Here is a 21,531-nt window from a genome sequence, read left to right as displayed (position 1 = left end):
TCATTCATAAAATGTATGTTTAAAAAAAAAAAGGAACCTGCAATTTACGGATGGAATTGTCATCCTTGTGTCAGTTAAAACACAGTGTCAACTGTGGGGCGAACACTGTGAAACCTGACAGCTAGTTGAACTTTGCCAGGCTTTATGCTGTGACCCAACCACTTTGTGAAATTGAAGCCACCCACCAATCACTTAAGTGAGCTACTCTTTACTGGCCGTTTAGTATTTAATTTTTCCCCTCACAGATAATTTCTGTGACTTCTTTTGGGTTTGATTTAAGGTCTAATTTTGCTTAATGAATGAAAACAGCCTGGCTGTTAAACTTCCCACCCATGCACACCCACATGTGGTTTTATGACATTCTAACTACCGAAGTGCTCCATTGAAGTCGTGTAGCTATTTTTATTCCACAGAGTAGTTTTATAGATAGAGCTCGTCGTGGGAAAATATTTCTATTTACTTCAATAATAACAATTCCAAATACTGTTTAATGTTTCTTTACTCAGTCATCGTCTCTGGTATATAAATTTTCACCATGCTATTTGGTCTTACTGCTTCTTGTAGCTGAATGAACTGTGAGTCTCAGATACTCGGTGCAATAATTGCTTTTCATTATTTTAGGGATTTAAAAGATTAATTAATTAATTAATTTGCATCCTGAATGCTGCCCTCCTCTTTTGGTCCCTCCTCACAGAGTTTCTTCTCCCCCATTCACCTCTGAGAGTGTTACTCCCCGCCACAACCCCATATTCCCCCACTTGGCTAATCAAGTCTTTGCAAGATTAGGCGTATCCTCTCGCACTGAGGCCAGACAAGGCATCCATGGAGATGGAGTTGCACGTCTGTTGCACACGTGCAGCGTGCCTCAGTCCAGCCCATGTATGCTCTCTGGTTGGTGGCTCAGTCTCAGAGAGCTCCCAGAAGTCTGGACTAGCTGATAATGTTGGTCTTCCTGTGGAGTTCCCATTCCCTTAGGGACTTTAATTCAGGGATTTTTTTTTTTAATTTGTAAACCCATTTAAAAATTTATCATTGTGGATGTGTTCACATATGGTAACTTAGCTTGGAAATTAAAGAAATTTTCTGTGCCTATAAAATTAGCTCATAGAGAAGTTGGACATCCCTACAGCCATTTTTATTTTAGAGACTTGGGAGAGTATTTTCCAAAATAATCATAAGGAATAAAACCCATGGAAGGGCTGAACTACTTATATTCTGGACATTTCTTTCCTGATGCCCCTCAATTCCATCACCGATCTGCTTCTCCAATCCTTGACTTCTTACATGTCATGCAGAGAGAAATGTAGGGTATGTGATGGAATTACAATTTAGGACTCAGTTTTCCTCAGAGAAAAGATAAGGCTTTATTCCCACACATTCAGATACATATATACATAATACACACATACATATATAATATAGATATGTACATACATATTCTTATTTTATTCATATAAACATATATATACATATGTATGTATATATACACATATATATGTGTATATATATGTAAATATGTATATGTATATGGCTTCTAGTGTCATGGTAACTGACAGTTCTTAAATGGCAATGGCAGTCACTCAGGATCGTGGTACCTGTGAGCCATGTTGGAATCCCCCTTCTCTACAAGCTATTCCCTCCTGCCAGTTTTAAAATTCCTGTTTAGTCATCCTAAATCGTTTTCCATTTACTGCGGCAGCAGAGACACATCCTACCTCCTGCAACATATTTATGAACTGAAATCAAATATAAATGAAACAGCCTTGGGGAGGAGGTGGCTAGGTGAAGGGAGGGTCTGCTCCCTGCCCATGTATTTGGCCTTCTTGGTTTAGGGTCCTCCTCCACTCCTCTATTCCCTATAGCCTGAGGCATATGGGGCATGGTTTTAACAGCATTTACCAACTGAGCACACATCCAAGTTTTATGTGTTGTGATAAAACAGAGAATGCAGGTTTGGCTGTTTATGATGCAGATTCTGCAAGCTCATTCTATATTCAATTATTTACTTCCGTCCTTCATAGTCTTGTTTTTAAATCTCTTTTCTCCTTGTGTTATTCAGTAGCTTGTGTTTTGCACATGGTGTAGGGATGGTGAGTTATCCCACGTTGCAGAGGACCATGATGACTTCAAGGAATCCGCATTTGGACTGACAGGAAACTCGTGTGTTTTTTGAAATATTTAGAGTAAAGCAAGGGAAAACCAGACACGCAGATAGAAGGTTGGTAGTTACTTCACAGAGTTCTTGTGGAGGATCTGCTTTAATAATTCATTGAGTATGAAGAATGTCATAATTTGCACATGGCAAGCCCAGAACTACAGAGCCTGGGCTATCTCTGCAGCGAGGCTGAGAAATCGCCTGTCTCCTTATGTTGTCTATTTTCTTCAGACTTGATGGTAGCTGGGAGGGATAGGACAGATGGCTGGGCGTGCTGATGAGAGCTGTTCACTGTGTGGTGGGCCTGTGCTTATTAATATTTTAATATCCAGCCTATTCCTCTCAGCCTCCTCTACTTGCTTTTTTGTTTGCTAGGAGACTAGGTGGAGCTGGAGGTAGGCTGGAAGACTACGTAAGCTGCAGAGTTAGTCAGAGCACAGCGAGGCCATGAGCTTGTTCTTGGCAGGGTAATGGATTCTCTGAGAATTACTGTCTTATTGGAGATGCACAGTCATGACTGAAAGATGGATTCTTAACATGTTATCTTTATTAATTGTTTTGGTAATTGTTTACACAAACACAATATGTTTAGATCTTATCCAGCATGCCCACTTCCAACTCCTTCTGGGTCCTTATAAACTCCTTTGAATTCCATGAGTTCTGTGTTTTATTTTTCATTTTTTTTAACCAGTACTCCACATATGTTCATAGATGGAGCATAGGCAATCTAAAGGGGCCAGCCCCTTAGAGGAAACAATAGCAGTTGTGGATAGTTTCTCAGAGCACGCGAGACTCAGGAGCTACTCCCCTTGTTTCCACTGGAATGTTGCCTGGCTTCATTTGGTGCGGGTCTTGTGCAGTCACTCACATATGCTGTGAACTCATGAGTGCAAAGGTCCCTTCAAGTACAGATGTAGTATTTCCCAGCATTCTTCCAGGACCCTGCATCTTTATGGTCTTTCTATCCTCTCTGCTGTGATATACACACATATTTGCCATTGAAAAACCAATTGGCGTGTTCTACCCTGTGTTTGGCTGTGGGTCTCTGTACCTGTCTGAGTCAGCTGCTGGCTCTAGCCTCTCAGAGGACAGCCATGCTAGGTTTCTATTTGCAAGTATAACGTAGCATCATTAATACTTCAAGGGTTGGTGCTTGCCCATGGGAGGAGTGTCTATTTGGGCTGTTTATCGCTTGGCCATTTCTTCAGTCTCTGATCCATTCCGCATCCCTCCATTTCTTATTTGATTAAATTTTACAGTATTTCATTTATTTTGCACTGCTTAAATATTAGAAGAACAAATTTCTTTTATTTTATGTTTGAGTTTATACTTTTTAAAATTTTTTCAATATTATAATTTAATGAAAACATTTCTCTCTTTCCTCCCTCTAAGCCCACCCATATGCTGCTCTCAACTCTCCTAGAGGCTCTCATGGCCTCTTTTCTCATTAATTTTTATTATACACCTTGCACATGCATATACACATATACGTGTACACACACATATATATGTAGATACACATACACATGTACATACATGCATATATATGTATATATGCACACACATACATATGCAGTGCTATTGTGTACATGTTCCTAAATATAATCTGTTCAGTCTTTATGATGTTACTTGTATGTATGTTTTCAGGAATGCCCATTGAGCACCGGACAACCAATTGGTGTGTTCTTTCCTGGGAGCGCCACCTCTTCATTTCCAGCTTCCCTAAGATGCCCACAGTTCTTTGTGTTGCACTGAGGCCTCATGGGATTTTCTTCATTCTATGTGGCATGTTCATATTTATTATAGCATGCAGACATTCTCAAATGCAGCTCTGAAGGCAAATACTCTAGGTTATAAATCCTAATTCTTCCATATTTGTTCACTAAATACACTTTGTTTGACATTACTGTTTATTGTTTGTGTTCTGTGTATAGCAGATAAGTGTATGCTGTGAGGCAAGAGTGTTGGGGTTGTTGTGAAAATATAATAAATAAAAGAAGTATGGTTGTCTTTTATCTCCACCAGGTCTGGCACCACGGTGCCCTATGATATCTGCTGGATATCTTAATTCTTAGTCAGAAAACCCTCTCAGCAGATGCTCCACCCCATATCCCACTGCTGAAGGCCTCTCTCTGGGCCTGGCAGCAATCTCTCTACCTATCTTGCTCCCAAGGCAGGTTTCCATGCCAGAAACACACATCCCAACTCCGTGGTAGCCCAGACCAGCTGCCGCACACTCCCTTACACTTAAATCTGCACATGAAAGAACACACAACACAATAACTTTTGGCCCAATTGAGAAGATATAATTGCCCACCTAAATATACAAAGCCCAGTACCATCCATCCCTTAAAAACATTTGTAGCAACCTGTAAAGGTACAGCATGGAATCTTAACGTCACCTGCCATATTGTCCTGCCATGGCTTCTCTTTCCTCTCTCCTGTTTCTTCCTCCTTTCTATTCCAGTCTCCTCCTCTTCCTTCAAACTTCTCTCCCACCCATCCTTCCTTCTCATCCAATGACAGGCCTCCTTCTATCTTGTACTTCTATCAGGTTCTGGTGAAGTCACCTGAGTCCTGAGTAAGGGACTAGGCAGCTGTCCTTGGGACAGCGGAATTAGCATCAAAATACAGATAGCTCCAGGGCAAACCACAACAGATGTGGGGCTGGGGTCTATAGTTTTACAAGCTCTAGTGCTAGAAATGACCCATCACTTCTACCTAAGCCTTTTGATGGTCAAGAAAGGTTTTGTATTATTTTCTGAGCTTCCTTCATACTATGACAATCTACGTGATAAAAATTGGTTTTCTCTGGTGATATGATGTATTTATTCTGATAATATATCTTGAATAGTCTTCTATGATAGTTAAAGCTGTTCTAATACTACAGCGAAAAGAAAGGCATTAGCAGACATGAATAGTTACCCCATTTGTATATATGTCTCTTTGTTGCCAAAATATTGTAATGTTGCGTGCATTTGTACAGAGTCCAAACATACACTTTCATACATATGTACAAATAATTATGCTTTGAACTATCTTTATGATACACATAACATTAATACTATATATTCCTTATATATCACAAGTGTATTCAATAGACTGTGCTCTAGTATGGTTTCTGTTGCTGTGATAAAAACACTATTAATATCAATTTGACCAGCAAATGGTTTATTTGGCTTAAACTTCCATCACACAATTCAGCATTGGGAGAGAGTCATGGCGGGAACTTAGGCAGGAACTGCAGAGGAGACCATGGAGGAATGCTGTTTGGTGGGTCACTCCCTGGATCATACTCAACTTGCATTCTTATACAACCTGGGTCCACATAGTGCCACCCACAGTTGGCTGGCTCTCCCCTATCAATCATCAATGTTTCATTGACATGGCCAATGCCAATCTGATCAAAAATACTTCATTTGAAATATCCTTTTCCTAGTTTAACAATTGTTCTTGAACCTCTTGTAATATATGAAAGTCATTATTTTTATATGCTAATAGTATCTATCTATAAAAGTGGTATGTGTGCATGTGTTGTGCATGTGCGTGTATATGTATATCTGTGTGTTGTGCAAGTAGTTGTTAGTCCTGGTCCTAGTTTATTTGCTTCTCTGTATTTACTAAGTATTTATGTTTGCCCTTGGCTTGTTAGTCAAGAAAATACTGTCATAATTACCAGCTTATCTTCCCATATCACTAGGTATATCAGCTTTCCTTGTGAGTAAGGTCAGGCCATAGCATGGTCTAAACAATGTCTACCATGGTAAGGTTGTCAGAAGTGCAGGCAGCCATTTCTTTTTATAGGCAAGAAACAGAGGGTTGTTTTTTCCCACCGAGGAAATTTGCCTCTCCAGTGGTAACTTCTCAGCAAACATACAGGTAGAGAAATATAGAAAATCATAATAGTGTTATAAGTTGACTCTCAACCAATAGGCTATAGAATAAGGCATTTGAACTTGGAAGTTTTCTCACTTAGTAATAAATCACAATATCAGAAAGATACTAAAAATAAAGTTCAAGTAGCCTAATCTCTTGATTATGAGGTTCATTCATTTCTGTTGCCCCCGAATCCCTTTTGTTTAATCTATTTTAGAGTGTTGATGTAGTTCCTTTATGCCAATTATTTATTTTTAACTTTACAGCTACTCAGTGTCCATCTAGTGTTCTACTGCTCTGGTTTCATTGTATACTTGAACTTTTCTCAGTGTTAAGTAACCACCTGTGGATGTTTCTGAGCATGTACCTCTCAGTGTCATGTTAGAACATACAGAGCTGTCTATGTATTCTCTCTATAGACTGTGAGATATTGGAGGAATGCAATGTTTTATCTCATCTTCTATAGAATGCTGTCAGTTTATCTCAAGTCACTCTGCATAGAATGCTACCCTTTTCTAACTGTTTTTCAGAAAACATCTCTTAGTCCTTGGCATGTGTATCCATCGACTGTATCCATCGACTTGGACTCTCCCACATGAAGTGCAGCTACACTGTCATCTTATGCCTTCCCTTCACCACCCAAACCTTTCATTAACATTTCTGATGAGAATTTATAGGCTTCATAAATCAGAAACACACCTATTAATAATATATAGAAATAGTAAGCACTAACATTCATATAGAACTGCATGCTTATAGCACAGCCTGCAACCTATTGGATCTATTAGGCTGATGTACTATGCAGCTTTCTCTCTCAGACCCATTCTCCTAGTCTTGGTTCTTCTAGGCTTGGCTTTCTGGAATCACATGCTTGCTTTGTCACTTGTTTCTGTACTCAGTTTGAATTTCCTACAATTTGTGATCAGAAAGCGTGACTCCTCTAATTTTAAACCTTCTCTCCACAACCCTCTCTCCACCTCAGCTTTTATCGAAGCTTTCGACTCTCATTTTCTACTGATTAATTTGCTTCTCTGATGAATGTTGTGTCTTGAAAGCTAATCTTCGGCAAAGCTGAGACTGAGATTTATGTGGGCAAAGATTGTGAATAGCTCAGATGAAAGGTGGAGTGGGCTTCAGCCGAGGCCCATTGATACAAAGCAAAGGCAACAGACAACACGTCACAGGGTACACATCATCAAGTACCCTTGCACTTAACATTCCTATGTGTTGAAGATTCTACATCTTCTGAATTGATTAGCTTGGTATTTAGCATGTTTCATGGGCAAAATAGCAAAGACGGTTCATTATTGCTGGTTAAATTAGCATCATGAAAATGTGGCCAGCAAAAGGTCACAGAAATGAGAAAGGGATCTGGCTAAGCAGTATATCCAGCCATTCATCAGCATCACTTTCAAAAGGCAAACTGACTCTTTAAATTAACTTGGCTAAAGGCTAGAATTTGGGTAAAAGTTAATAATTTAAATCTAAATGGCAAGATTAAGTATTCTTTTGGGTAAAGCTGAGATAACATATATGTGCAGAGTGTTGAAATTGTCCTTGAGAGAAATGAAAGACAAAGAAACTTTACCTGACCCTACTTTCTGTGATATTTCATCCAAAAGTTAACTTTTTGATATTTTTATAGTCTTAACCTCTTGTCCTTTTTAATTTAATTTAATTTAATTTTAAGCTGGTAAACTTAGAGTTTCCTCCAAAGGACATCAAAACAATTTGTAATCCACTTGATCGTGCTAATTAATAGTTCTATTACATGTACTTTAAAGACAATAATTAACATGTGCTATCATTTTGTATTCTTAACAGAAACCAGGAGTTAAAAGAACTTGGTGACCTTTCTCCACACTGGGACAACCTACGGAACAATGTCCTTTCTCACTGTGATCAAATGGTGACTATGTACCAAGATATTCTGACAGAACTTTCCAAGGAAACGGGTATGAAGCAGCCACTTCACTTACCCAGAGTGCATTTCATGAATGAATGTCCCAAGGAGGCAATGATGGGAACTGTGGCTGTAAAGAGAGATGAGCCAATGCTTAAACTTATAACTCTCTTAACTTGGCATTTACAGCAAGAAAGAATGGACTGAGTATGATACTCTGCTTTATGGCATTGTTATAGTAATACAACAACAACTGAAGGAATTTTTAAATCTATACACATGAACAATATGAAGGGATTAATGTTTTCCTTTCTGAAGTTCTTGTAACATATCTTATCATTTCCACAGGTATTGCTTGTTTATATGTCTGTTTATCCATTTGTTAATCATTTCCCATCTTTATTCTTCTAGGGTCCTCCTTCAAATCCAGCAGCAGCAAAGGAGAGAAAACATTAGAATTTGTTCCAATAAACCTGCACTTGCAACGGATGCAGGTGCACAGCCCTCACCTGAAAGGTATTGTTATTCCTTCAGGAGTGTCAGACTGTGTCACAGCGTGTGTGTGTGTGCGTGTGTGTGTGTGTGTGTGTGTGTGTGTGTGTGTGTGTGTGTGTGTGTTTAGAAAGCTTCGTGATTGGCCATCTCCCTAATTTAAGAGTTAGGTGAGCATGAAGAGGAAGCAATGAACACTGATGCTGGCCTACAGCTGTGAAAGAAAATAACACCATTGCTGCTTTTCATGGAACAGCTTCTGAGTGTTGAACCTGACCTAAGTTAGAGACTCAGAGCCTTAGCTCCCTAAATAGCTTCATATTGGCCAAGGGGTAACAATCCTGTTACTACTCTAATTGGTTAAGAGAAGAGAAAAAAGCTTCATGTTGCTATGTTTGGTAGAGGCCTAAACTTCAGGATGAGGCTGAACAACTGCTTCGGCGATGGCAGTTAGCAGTAACATGTATGCTCCCCTGTGGGAGTTAGCAGTGACACACATACTCTTCCTTGTGTGAATGAGCAAGCTGGCAGAATTTAGTCAGTGGAAAGTGGGAAAATGGTTTGCTTGATCTCCTGTCCAGGAGAAACATGTGGGTTCTCAGAACATAGCTGAGCTGGATCTCAAGTGACTGGTACAATACATTCACTACAGCATTACAAAACCCTTACCATTTCTTCTATTATGACATTTAGTGTGCGTGTGTGTGTGTGTGTGTGTGTGTGTGTGTGTGTGTGTGTGTATGCATAAGCACACACACTAATATAACATGCATGTGGAGGTCAGAGAACAACATGTAGGAATCACTTCTCTTCCTCTAACAGGTATCAAACTCAGTTCATCAGGATTGGTGACAAGTGCTTTTAATCAATGAGTTATTTCTCAACCCCCATTGTCACTTGAAAGTAAAGTATTTTAAGTATTCTTCCTAAGTCCTCCTTTAACTCATTTACCTATCAATTTTTATCCATTGTTTTGTTTCTATAATGTTCCTTGAGACAAACTGCATTCACATGCAGACGAGGCTGACATCATTTACTATGTAGGTGAGGTTCCTGACTCTGCTCTGGGGTTCCAGTTCTGTGCCACACACGTGATTTTGTCATGTGCTGAGTTTATGACAGGAGGACCAAAGTGTTTCAGAACTCTTTCTTGATTGTTTTCTGTCAGTAGTTGGATATGCAAATAAATTTAAAGCCACCAAAAACTGAAGTGTGAGACATTATATTTATGAACTATCAGTCATGTATTTTTCCTAATAACCAATGTAAAAAGAGTTTGTAGGGCAGTGAAAAGTCGATGACTTGCTGTAGCATATTTGAGTGTGAATTCATCTTTCTTTTTAACCCTTAAAGGGATATTGCTCTCAATATTGTTTATGGTTAAGTGAGATGGAACCTGTAAAAAAAACTTTTAGAAAAATACAGGATGAGCAGTTTTTATATCGCCATTCTTTGAGATCATAAGGCTAACGTGTTTCCAGGTAGGTCATCAAAACTGTTGAAACTAGAGAAAAATAAGACTCTATTCAAAGTTAATAAATCCTTGAAGTAGGAATTAGCTAGCACTAGGGAAGAGGTGAGATGGAGAATAATTTGCAACAGTTTTACATATAAGTAAGTAATTGCAGGTACAATAAATTTGGAAGGAGAGTAATTTTGACTGGAGCTCCTGGCAATTGACAATGTCTTCACCCACATATGCCATTTGGAGCTGCATGGATACAGATCCAGGGTCAGATTTAGCTAGACATTTTAGTATTTTGTAATAATTACATATATAATTTCATTAAACTGACTGTTTTTTAACTCCATATCGCTTATGAAAAATATGGTATATGTGGCATGTTCTAAAATGTCATCTGAGAGGTAGATGGCAGTGCAGTAGGGTGGACAGATTATCTTTAGAATCTGATTCCTTGGACCAGAAAGAAAACAATTAGAGACTAAAAGGCAGGAATTTAGAAAAAGAAAATGAAAAAAAAAAAAAAAAAGCTAGATCAGCTAATTTGGATTGGCCTGGGTATCTAATGACTTCTATAATGAAATTCTACAAATGAGGGTATTGAATACCAGTAATTCAAATGTTGTCCAGGGCATGTGCTCTCTGAGTCTGAAGGGAACCCTTCCTTCACTATTAAGTGGTTGCTGATTTTTATGTGATTATAAACCTTTCACATTCTGCATCTTTCTTTACATGTCACCTGAATTTATTTCTTCTCTATATTAGTCCCTTCCTCCCTCTCTGTGCGACTCTCCCTACCTCCCTCTGTCCTTCACCTGACTTCCATTTCTCCATTTCTGCTCAGATTTCTTCCATAAGAAATGTAGGCCACATTCCAGTGATCTGACTTCAGCTCAAGGTTCAATGCAAAGGCTCTATTTCTAAAGACTGCATTGATAGTGGGCGGATTCTTCAAATACCAGGCCAGTGCTGAGCTCATGGAGCAGGTGACCGACCGGGCAGAACTAATGCTCTGTTGTCTTCTACTGACAAATAAAATGACCTGACATTAGTCTCAGGCGCCGGCAGACTGTTAGATTTTCATCCTTACTACTGACGTATGTGGACAAATCCCCACAACTATAGCTAGGCCAGACACAATGAAAGAGCAACAGAAACCAAAGCAAAGTCTCCAGGATGGAATTCTTTTAAGCGCATACTCTAGAATACTTTCGTGTATTTTATTTTTACAGTCCATCAGTTATCAACATTATAAGATATAGATTCTTATAATATTATAATAATCTGTTGTAATTCTTTTTTATGTTAGGTATAATAATAAAAGCACTATATTTGGGGTATAAAATGTAATGAATTCAAATTAAAATAATTGTTTTTCTTTAAGGAAGTAATACTTTAGTGTTAGTTCAGGGCTCTTAGTACTGTAATTGATAGTGTAATTGAGCAGCAACATTTAGCAGGTCTATTTGAAATGCATATAATTGAATTCTTCTATGTAACTGCATTATCCGTGCATTATTAATTTTGAATATCAGTGCTCTGTAAATCTTAGGTATATGACCAGAATGTCACAGTTTTACTCTAGTCACTTAAGTAAGCTTGTTAAAGGGCCATGGTGCCATAATATGTGTTAGAGAAACATGGAAGGAAGGAAGGAAAGAAGGAAAGAAGGAAGGAAGGAAGGAAGGAAGGAAGGAAGGAAGGAAGGAAGGAAGGAAGGGAGAGACAGAAAGGCAGACACTAGAATGAACACTTGTCCCAACCTGAATCAATGAAGCTTATCTCCTGGGCTCCATTTTGAGTTTCCAGAAGCAGCCCAGTCAATGAGTTTAGCTCTAACTGTATTCTAGGCAACCAACCATAGGTAATCTTTTCCATGTCTCTTAGCTACTGATGTAAGGAAACATCATGCATGACCAAGACAATTTATAAACGGAAGCATTTAATGAAGGGCTTGCTTTGTTTTAGGGGGTTAGTTCACGATTGTCATTTCAGAGAGCAGAAAAGCAGGCAGAAAGGCATGGAGCTAGAGCCTTAGCTGAGAGCGCCTATTTTATCAGCAAGATGAAGACAGAGAAAGGAGTCAAGACCAGTCCTGGTATAGACTCTAGACTCTTAAAGTCCTTTCCCCACTTACACAGCTCCTACAAGGTCATACACCCTAAACCTTCCTAAACATTCCACCAACTGGGAATCGGAATATTCAGAAATATGAAAATATGGGGGCCATCCTCATTTAAACTCACACCAAGAAAAGAAAAAATCAGAGGTCCAATACTGAAGCCAGCAGAAAATGGGAGTCTCCCAAAGCCTTTTAGTTGCTGTTTGAGTTCCCAAGGGATGCACCAGCTCAGGGTTTGCATAAAATAAAACCAAACTTCCAAATGGATAGAGCGCCCGTGCTTATCCATTGATTTCCTTTGTTAGATGTTTCAAACAGTCGCTATTGTATCTTAAATAATGTCTATCTTAAAATGTAATAAAGCAAAAACATTCATATCACAGGAGTGATGTTAGAGTCACATTCAATACCAATTAGGTTTTGCAGTATAACTGAGAGTAATAGCTAAAGGGGAAGGAAAGAACTGGAGGAGCGGTTAGCGTGCTCTAAACTGTGTCTCAAGAGTTCAGCTGCATCATCTCTTCAGTAAGGAGAACTTTTCTCAGATTTGTTCAGTGATGATCATAATCGAAATAGCTTGAGCTATTTAGAAATACAAACTCAAAAAAGCCTGGTGATTCATGTCAAGTGGAATTTGGGTGCCATTTTGAAGCCCGGATTATGTTTAAATTGTTCCTTCATATGAGCTCACCATGCATAGACTTTCCTATTAACACATTTTATAGTCGAAGGGATTTTAACAAGATCTCCTGTAAAAATAGAGCTATCTCGTTTCTATTATTAAACGCCACTTAAAAGGCTACACGGAAACTTTATTATGAATTCTCAAATCATTCTGTTCTCTGCAGCTTGACGCGACTCACCCATTTAAACCTTGCTTCCCCGAGGCATGCAATACATTGCCATTTTCTCAGAACCAAGGCATTTTTGAGATATTAGTGAAGGAAGGCGCATTTTAAAGAAAGAAAAAGGGAAGGAGCCTTTAAAGTACCTATTTTAGGTTTTTTTTAAATCTTTTCTCATAAAGTACATCTTGACCTCAGTTTCCCTTCTTTCTACTACTCCCAGGTGCCCCTCACCCTACCTCCCCTCTCGTCTCGTTTCCTTTCAGAAAAGAACAGGGTTTCCCAGGGATACCAACCAAAAAGGGCATAACATGCTACTCTAAGATGGGCACAAACCCTCATCTCAGGACTGGGCAAGGTAAACAAGTGAAAAGGAAAGGATGACAAAGGCAGGTAAAAGAATCAGAAACACCCCACTCCCACACTTAGAAGTCCCAGTAGAACAGCAAGCTGCATAACCATAACATACATGCAGAGGACCTAAGCCAGACTCCTGCAGGCTCCCTAACTACTGCTTTAGTCTCTGTGAGCCCCTCTGAGCCGTGCTTAGTGGATTCTGTGGGCTGTGTTCTCCTGGTGTACTAGACCCCTCTGCCTCCCACAATTCCTCCTCCCACAAGGTTCCCCCTTCAACCTTGTTTGAATGGTATTTTCTTGATACTGAAATCTGAAGAGTTCTGTTATACATGACTAGAAACTTTTACAATTGTGAAGATACACAAAAGGATGGGATAAAATAAGAAAAAATCAAAATAGCAGTATAATCTCTAGTTATCAAATTGTTACCTTTCACTTTGGATTTTGTTGTATTAGTGATTCCAGTCTCACTCTTCTGTCTGCTCCTGACTAAGAAAAACAGTCGATCATGGTTAATTCTAATTCTAAAGGAATATGGACAAGAATAAATGTGGTTCTTTAGCTGGACACTTTTCTTTATTATTTAGAAACCAGGAAATTAACCACCTACATAGAATAATCTACCATTTTGTAGTAATTGCAAGCAAAAATCAAGACCCTGGGAACCAAAGAAAGAAACCTAGTTGTTCCAATGTTTATTAGTAATTGTTTATTCTCAAATGAGTATTACAAAGTACTAAGTAAGACTCTCTTAGATCAAAATGAAAACAAGTTCCATAAAAATACTGTGTTTTAAAAGAGTGATCTACTTTGAATGGGACCACAGAAGTTCTCTGTACTTAAGAATTGTGCACTGTGTACAATGTACTGTTATTCCAGATCATGAGACAGAGTTTGCACGGTCGTGTCCATAACTGTAGACCAAAGTTCTGAACTGGTACTGAGACCCACGTTCATTTGGGGAAGAAGATCCACTAGGTGTTTTCCACTTTGTTCTTCAGAATTGTTGGGTTTCAATGCTAAAATTTAAAACTTCAAGTAAACCTATTTAAAATATAAAACAGAAAAACCTTTACCATCAAAAATCATGAACATAGAATAGATTCATAATGATTTGATCCACGATTTCTGAGAGTTGAGTCTGGCTAAGAGGCAGAACCAACATAGCTCTAGGCACAGACAGGCCTGGCCAGAGTGAGACTTTGCAAGCTTTTTTCAATATCACGACACAGGCATTAGGTGTCCTTGTATAAGACTTCTTGGTACTGCATTTGAATAGAAACTTGGGAAAATGAAAGAGACACTGTTTTAGAATTTAGAAACAATGTTACATTTCTGCAGCTGGATAACTTCAAATGTTTCTATGAAGGTAGAGGGCGGGTGACACTTAAAGGTTTTTTTCTCTCTTTAAAATATATCTAGTGATTATTTAGAGTTTCATTATTAGGTTATATTGGTTATCTTTGATTTTTAATTAAAATACATTTTAAATTTTAGTTCTAAATTTTATTTCCTTTTTGATTTATAATTATTGAAGCAACAATTTAATTTGAGGATTACAGTTTCTTTAATGTGTCTACTGTGTGAGCATATAGAAGTCAGAAGTGGACACTGGGTTTCTTCTAGCTCTTTCTACCTTGCTTTATTTTATATTTTTAACATTTTTTAATTACGAATTTTTTCTGAACTAAATTTCCATACTGTACTCATATGTTCCCCAATTCCAGCTATCTCTCTCCACACAGTCATTTTATTCCTCTCTGGACACCTGATCCCTTACACTCCTACCCAAAACTTCCCAGAGTTCACTCACAAAATCTTTCCTGTTTTCCCTTCCCAAGGAGATCTATTCAACCTCCAGAGCACTCCGTTTTACCTGACCTCTCTGGGACTGAGCATTGTAGCTTGATTATAATTTACTTAACAGCTAATATTTATACATAGGTGAATAAATACATTTGGCCTTTTAGGTCCATGTTATCTCATAGGATTCTTTCCATCCATTTGCCTGCAAAATCCATGATGTCATTTTTTCCCTCCATCTTTATTAACTTGGGTATTTCTTATTTCCATTTCAATTATTATTCCCTTTCCCAGTTTCCGGGCCAACATCCCCCTAACCTCTCCCCCTCCCTTCTATATGGGTGTTCTCCTTCCCATCCTCCCCCCATTACCGCCCTCCCCCCAACAATCACGTTCACTGGGGGTTCAGTCTTAGCAGGACCAAGGGCTTCCCCTTCCACTGGTGCTCTTACGAGGCTATTCATTGCTACCTATGCAGTTGGAGCCCAGGGTCAGTCCATGTATAGTCTTTAGGTAGTGGCTTAGTCCCTGGAAGCTCTGGTTGGTTGGCATTGTTGTTCATATGTGGTCTCAAGCCCCTTCAAGCTCTTTCAGTCCTTTCTCTGATTCCTTCAACGGGGGTCCCGTTCTCAGTTCAGTGGTTTGCGGCTGGCATTTGCCTATGTATTTGCCATATTCTGTGTCTCTCAGGAGAGATCTACATCCGGTTCCTGTCAGCCTGCACTTCTTTGCTTCTCATGATGTCATTTTTAACAGCTGAGTAATACTCCATTGCGCACATGTACCATAGTTTCCTTATCCATTCTTCTGTTGTAGGATATCTAGGTGTTTCCAGTTTCTGGTTATTATGAATAAAGCTGCAATGGATATAGTTGAGCTTGAGCAATTCTCCTCATGGTAGGATGGAGCATCCTTTGGGTTTATGCCAAAGAGTGGTATAGCTTGGTCTTGAGGTAGATCAATCCCAATTTTCTGAGGAACCACTGTATTGATTTCCATAGTGACTGTACAAATTGCATTCCCACCAGCAATGGAGGAGTGTTAACCTTGCTCCACATCCTCGCCTGCATGAGCTGTAACATGTCATTTTTTAATTTCAGCCATTCTGACATATGTAAGATGGCGTCTTAAAGAAGCTTCTATTTGCATTCCCTTGACGGCTAGAGACATATTGCGTTTCTTTAAATGTTTCTTAGCCATTTGAGATTCCTATATTGATAATTATTTGTTTAAATATGCACACCATATTTTAATTGTATTATTTTATTTTTTACATCTAGTATCTAGATTTCTTTACAAATTTGGATGTTAGAACTCTACTTGGATGCAGAGTTAGTAAAAGTCTTTTTCAGTTTTGTAGGGTGCTACGTCATCTGATTGATGGCTTCCTTTGTCATACAGAAGCTTGGCAGTTTCATGAGGTCACATTCAATTAATTGTTGACTTTGATGTCCATGCTACCGTCCATGTTCTGGTCAGGAAGTTCTCTATGCCACTGTGTTCAAGGTTATTCCTCATTCTGTCTTCTGTCAGGTTTAACATATCTGTTTTATATTGAGGACTTTGATCCACTTTGGGTTTGAGTTTTGTGTAGGGTGACAAATATGAATGCATTTGCATTCTTCTACATGCAGACATCCAGTCTGACCAGCACCATTCGATAAAGATGATTTCTTCTTCCCTGTGTGTATTCTGACTTCTTTATCAAAATCAGGTGTTTATAGGTATGTGGATTTATGTCTGGGTCTTCAATTTGCTTCCATTAATCAATGTATCTGTTTTTATCCCAACACCATGATTATTTTTTTAAATTGTAGCTCTTTAATATAACCTGAAACCAGAGATGGTAATTCCTCCGGAAGTTGTTTTGTCGTTGAGGATTGGTTAGATGTCTTGTTTTTCTTTGTTTTGTTTTTTTGAAGTTGAGAATCATCCTTACATCTTTTCTCCTCTCCCACCTTGTTCCCAATTCCTCCAACATTACTGCCTCTTGCTCTCATTCAGATGCATGACCTCTTTTTAGTTTCATTACAGATATTTGTATATTTATTCCTAGATATATGAATACAACCTGCCTAGTCCACACAATGTGAGCTGTGTTCTTTCAGGATGAACATTTGGTATTGGACAGCCAATTGGTGTGCTCTTTTCTCTTGCTTTTTTTGTGTTTGTTTGTTTGTTTCCTGGCATTTTCTCTTCAAGAACAAACACACCTTGCTTTTTCAACAACATGAAAATCTTCCCAAGAATTTCATACACTTTACCATCTTTTGTTTTTAATTTACTTTTGCTTTCTTGTAAAAAATAATAATAAATGATATGTACAATACTCAAACTGATAATTTCTTCAAGTTAATGTAACAGAGACTTAATAAATATTGGAGAAGGCTGTGTAATGCAAACACTGGAACTTTCAGATAAACCTGCTTCTTCCAATGGTGTGGGCAACCTACAAAGCTAATTCATTTCTATAGAAGGATTGATTATATATATATATATATATATATATATAGATAGATAGATAGATAGATAGATAGATAGATATGCCGATAATTAGAGGCTACTTTCTTAATGCCAGGCAAAGAGGTTAAATTGAATTATAGCATTTTCAGATAGTAGAATATGTGTTTTATAAGTATATAGAAAAAAGAATCAGTTTTATAGTTCTAGATTGAAGTCAAAGACATCACTGTGACTCATAATTTTGTTATTGTTGTTGTTGGGCTAGTATAGATAAATGAGTCAGTAAAAGACATTGTTCTGTGCAGTAGTTAATAAGTGTACACATGTTTCTAATCCTATCCACTGATAGGAATGATGAAATATGACATTAAAGTAGAACAGAGCACACCTAATTCTTAGGGCTTGAGTGTAATGTTTTGTTTTCTAATCAAAACACAACGGTTGTTCTTTGTGTTGACCAGTTGTGGCTTTCTATAATGGTCTCCACCTAATGAAAAGAGAGAGGTGAGAGCTGCCCTTATCTGTGGCTTAAAGGATGCATATTAAGAATGTAACTAGAGATTATGCTGGTTAAGGCAACTGAACTGGCAGTAGTGGTTTCTCCTCTCTGGTCTGTATACTATAGGTAGTTGGTTAGATTTTCAGTGCTAGGTATAAAATTCCCTATATTGTGCAGGTCTACAATGAAATTAGACCGCTGTTAGCTACAGCCCAGATATAACTGCTTTTATATGTGCGAAATGTTGCAACTATAACTACCAGTCTATCCTTGGTGATCTACTCTCATGGTGGTCATGGTGGTTTATAAGCTTCACGTTGAGTAGAACCTTCAATGCTTTTCTCCATGGCACCTTCTGATAAAATGAAAACTAATCTTTTAATGAGGCTTCCTTTCTAAAATTTAAACTCTCTGGGTAGAAAATAATTTCATTTCTTATAAAACACATATTCTTCTATCTTAAAATGCTATAATTCAATTTATTAATGACTTTTTAAAAGTTAGGAAATTATTACTACACTGTAATTAGTATTAAAGTTCATTAATATATTGCTAAACCCATGCTGTATTGACTGGTGGTTGGGTCACATTGGAAATTGTATTTTATTTATTTTGACCTTCTATTTTCAGAGTGGAATTGTTCTAACTTAAAACAATATAATAATTCAGATGGATCCAGACTGTGTAATTTTCAAGAAGGAATGATGTTTACCTGAGGCTAATAAAACAATTTATGTTTCCTCAGTAAGCCATATCTTAGAAACACCCAATATGTCAATATCAAAATCAATTCGAGAAACATCTTCTATGAAATTAGATTTCTTAACAAAAATGTATTTTAACCAGAGAACATGCACTCTGCCTTTCTTAGGTGGATATCTTCCGTTTGAATATAAAAATGATGGCATGTTTGAATGCCATAAAGTTCAGGATCAAAAGAGTGAGTTTCAATTTAAATGTATGGATTTTTGTTATAAAGAGCAAAATATCTTGTTGGAAACATAAATTGAGACATTTTGTATTCTTTCCATATTTTATAATAAATTACAAATGTATGTATTCAAAACTGTGTAAATTTTAGAATAGATAAGTAGGAAATGACTGGATAAATTTTGTTTTTAATGTGCTGGTACTGTTCTGCCCTTGAGCAAAAATAAATTAATATTTTTTGGTTCTTGTCTCTATAAGCTTTGGTTGAGAAATTGTTCATTATTGTTGAATTTCAATATGATTGCAAATTAAATGATGCAAAACTCAATAAAGTAAAACACACAAAAGACCAATTAACATGTTATCTCAGTAGTTAGGTGGAGGAGTGAGGAACACGCTGTTCTGCGCTGTAGCATATAATTAAGATGCAGTCATAAATCTTGGAAATATTATAACTTTTTGATGTGCACAGGTGGCTTTTAGAAAGATTGATTAGTTCTTCTTGCCCCCTTGAGATGAGAGTTCATAGTTATTCATACAAATTGAAACACAATAATTTCTCAAACTTCCCCGCAGCATGGATACTCTTGTGCACAGTATGCGCAGGAGACAAATGCGTGCTAAGTGTTCCTCTCCTTGTTTTCATTCCAGATGCTCTCTATGATGTCATCACTGTGGGGGCCCCGGCTGCCCATTTTCAGGGATTCAAGAATGGTGGTCTTCGAAAACTACTCCATAGATTTGAGACAGAGAGAAGGAAGTAAGTAATGTCAGAAAGGAAACCAAATATTTCATCGATGACATTATCCTTTCTCTGAATAAGTCTATAGATAAAATTTTGGAAACCAACTCATTCCAATGGATGGTTTTTAGCATTTTAATCCATCAGGTAAATTAAAGTTGGTGAATTTCTTTAAATTACTTGAAAATAGACTAGAACCAACAAAATGCATGATTGGACTTTCTGGGAATTCAGGGGCAGAGCACTGACCTAAAAGCTATGTTGCTCAGTGGGACACTGTGTTATCACTCTTGCTTAGTGGGAAAAAATACCGTGCATGGCTTTCTCTAGACCCATGACCCAATGCTACCACAGAGATAATGGTGCTTAATGAAGAATACAGATCCTTTTTAAAAATCTTTTTCATTTTTAGTTGTATTTTTTTGATGATGACCCTATCCTGTTAGTGATTACTTCTACTGACTGAGACACAACACACAAGTTCCTCATCCTTCAACTGCAGCCTTGGAAAGAAGAGCTGTCAATGAGAAAATTAAACTAAGAGATGAAGCTTGGTTACTTAGGAACAAATACCACACAACCTTTGCATTATCTCTTAACAATTTTAGATTACTATTCCTTCACTTTTACTTATTATCTGTGCTTAAATGCAGTTTAATAAAGTGTCTGCCTCAGTACTCATGCCCCCTCCTATCCAGCGTTCAGTGAAAATCGCATTGTAATTTTTCTCTAGCTATGACTACATCATGCAAGCTGGAAAAAAGGAAGAATATTGGGATAAGAAGTTATTTTTCCTTCATAAGCAATTGCTCTTTTCTTTGATTAGAAATCCCCAAATTGAATGCTACAGTGGAACAGTTATCATTAAGTGACAGATGTTTTTATAAAGTATTAAACACTCTAAAAAAAAGTGACAAATCAGGAACATTTAAACATGTGAGCGCATTTGTCACCAAAATCATTCATTTCCGTAGTACCCATATGTTTTAGAAGAAAGTATTCTGGAATTGAATCATTTTATCTCCAATACCTATTTCTTTCTCTTTCTTCCTTCCTTTCTTCCTTTCTTTCTTTCTTTCTTTCTTTCTTTCTTTCTTTCTTTCTTTCTTTCTTTCTTTCTTCCTTTCTTCCTTCCTTCCTTCCTTCTTCTTCTTTCTCTTCCTCTTCTTCTCCTCCTCCTCCTTATTATAATTCTTCTTTACCACCTCCTCCTCCTCCTCTTCCTCCTCCGCCTCTTCCTCTCTTCCTCCTCCTCTTCTTCCTCTTCCTCTTCCTCTTCCTCCTCCTCTTCCTCTTCCTCTTCCTCTTCCTCTTCCTCTTCCTCTTCCTCTTCTTCTTCTTCTTCTTCTTCTTCTTCTTCTTCTTCTTCTTCTTCTTCTTCTTCTTCTTCTTCTTCTTCTTCTCCTTTTCTTGATCATTTTGGTCTCTTCCTTCTTCTCCTTCAGTTTCTTTTCCTCCTCTTCCTCCACCTTCCTTCTCCTCCCCTTCTTCTATCCTCCTCCTCCTCCTCCTTCTTCCACAAACTACTGATCTGATATACTCAAATGATTTCAGCTGTAGTCATTGTACACATTTCTCTCACTTTTGTTTACTGCTCATCAGTGAGGCCTTCTGTGACTGTGATAGTGTCTCACGTAGGGAGCTTAGAGTACCTATGACAGTAATCACAGGGAAGTACTGTTCTGTCTCCGAGGCTGTTCCTTAGTATCTATGCCCAGATTCTAGATTTTTTTCTGTTATAGAAAGTTGTTCTATTTCACTTGGATTTGGGGATGTAGAAGTCAGAGTTCCAGTGATATGCCCTTCAGGGAAGGAATTTAATTCCTGCGGGCAAGATGGGAGTCTGTTTAAACCACAACTCCAATAAAGAAGGACTGCTCCG

General features: G+C 37.9%; 1 protein-coding gene across 3 annotated transcripts in view; it reads left to right on the top strand.

Annotated features, from left to right (window-relative positions):
* Window positions 1–21,531, top strand: part of Inpp4b (inositol polyphosphate-4-phosphatase type II B) — a 339,582-nt gene that overhangs the window by 183,691 nt on the left and 134,360 nt on the right. For all 3 annotated transcript variants that reach the window (XM_032887879.1, XM_032887880.1, XM_032887878.1), the window contains 3 exons: window positions 7,856–7,986; window positions 8,346–8,450; window positions 19,559–19,667. In XM_032887879.1, coding sequence (XP_032743770.1) covers window positions 7,856–7,986; window positions 8,346–8,450; window positions 19,559–19,667 — 345 coding nt within the window. The remainder of the gene's footprint in view (window positions 1–7,855; window positions 7,987–8,345; window positions 8,451–19,558; window positions 19,668–21,531) is intronic.

Source organism: Rattus rattus, chromosome 17 (genome assembly GCF_011064425.1).
Source record: "Rattus rattus isolate New Zealand chromosome 17, Rrattus_CSIRO_v1, whole genome shotgun sequence".
Lineage (NCBI taxonomy): Eukaryota > Metazoa > Chordata > Mammalia > Rodentia > Muridae > Rattus > Rattus rattus.
The sequence above is the reverse complement of the archived record's forward strand: the minus strand, read 5'-3'. Positions and strand labels throughout refer to the sequence as shown.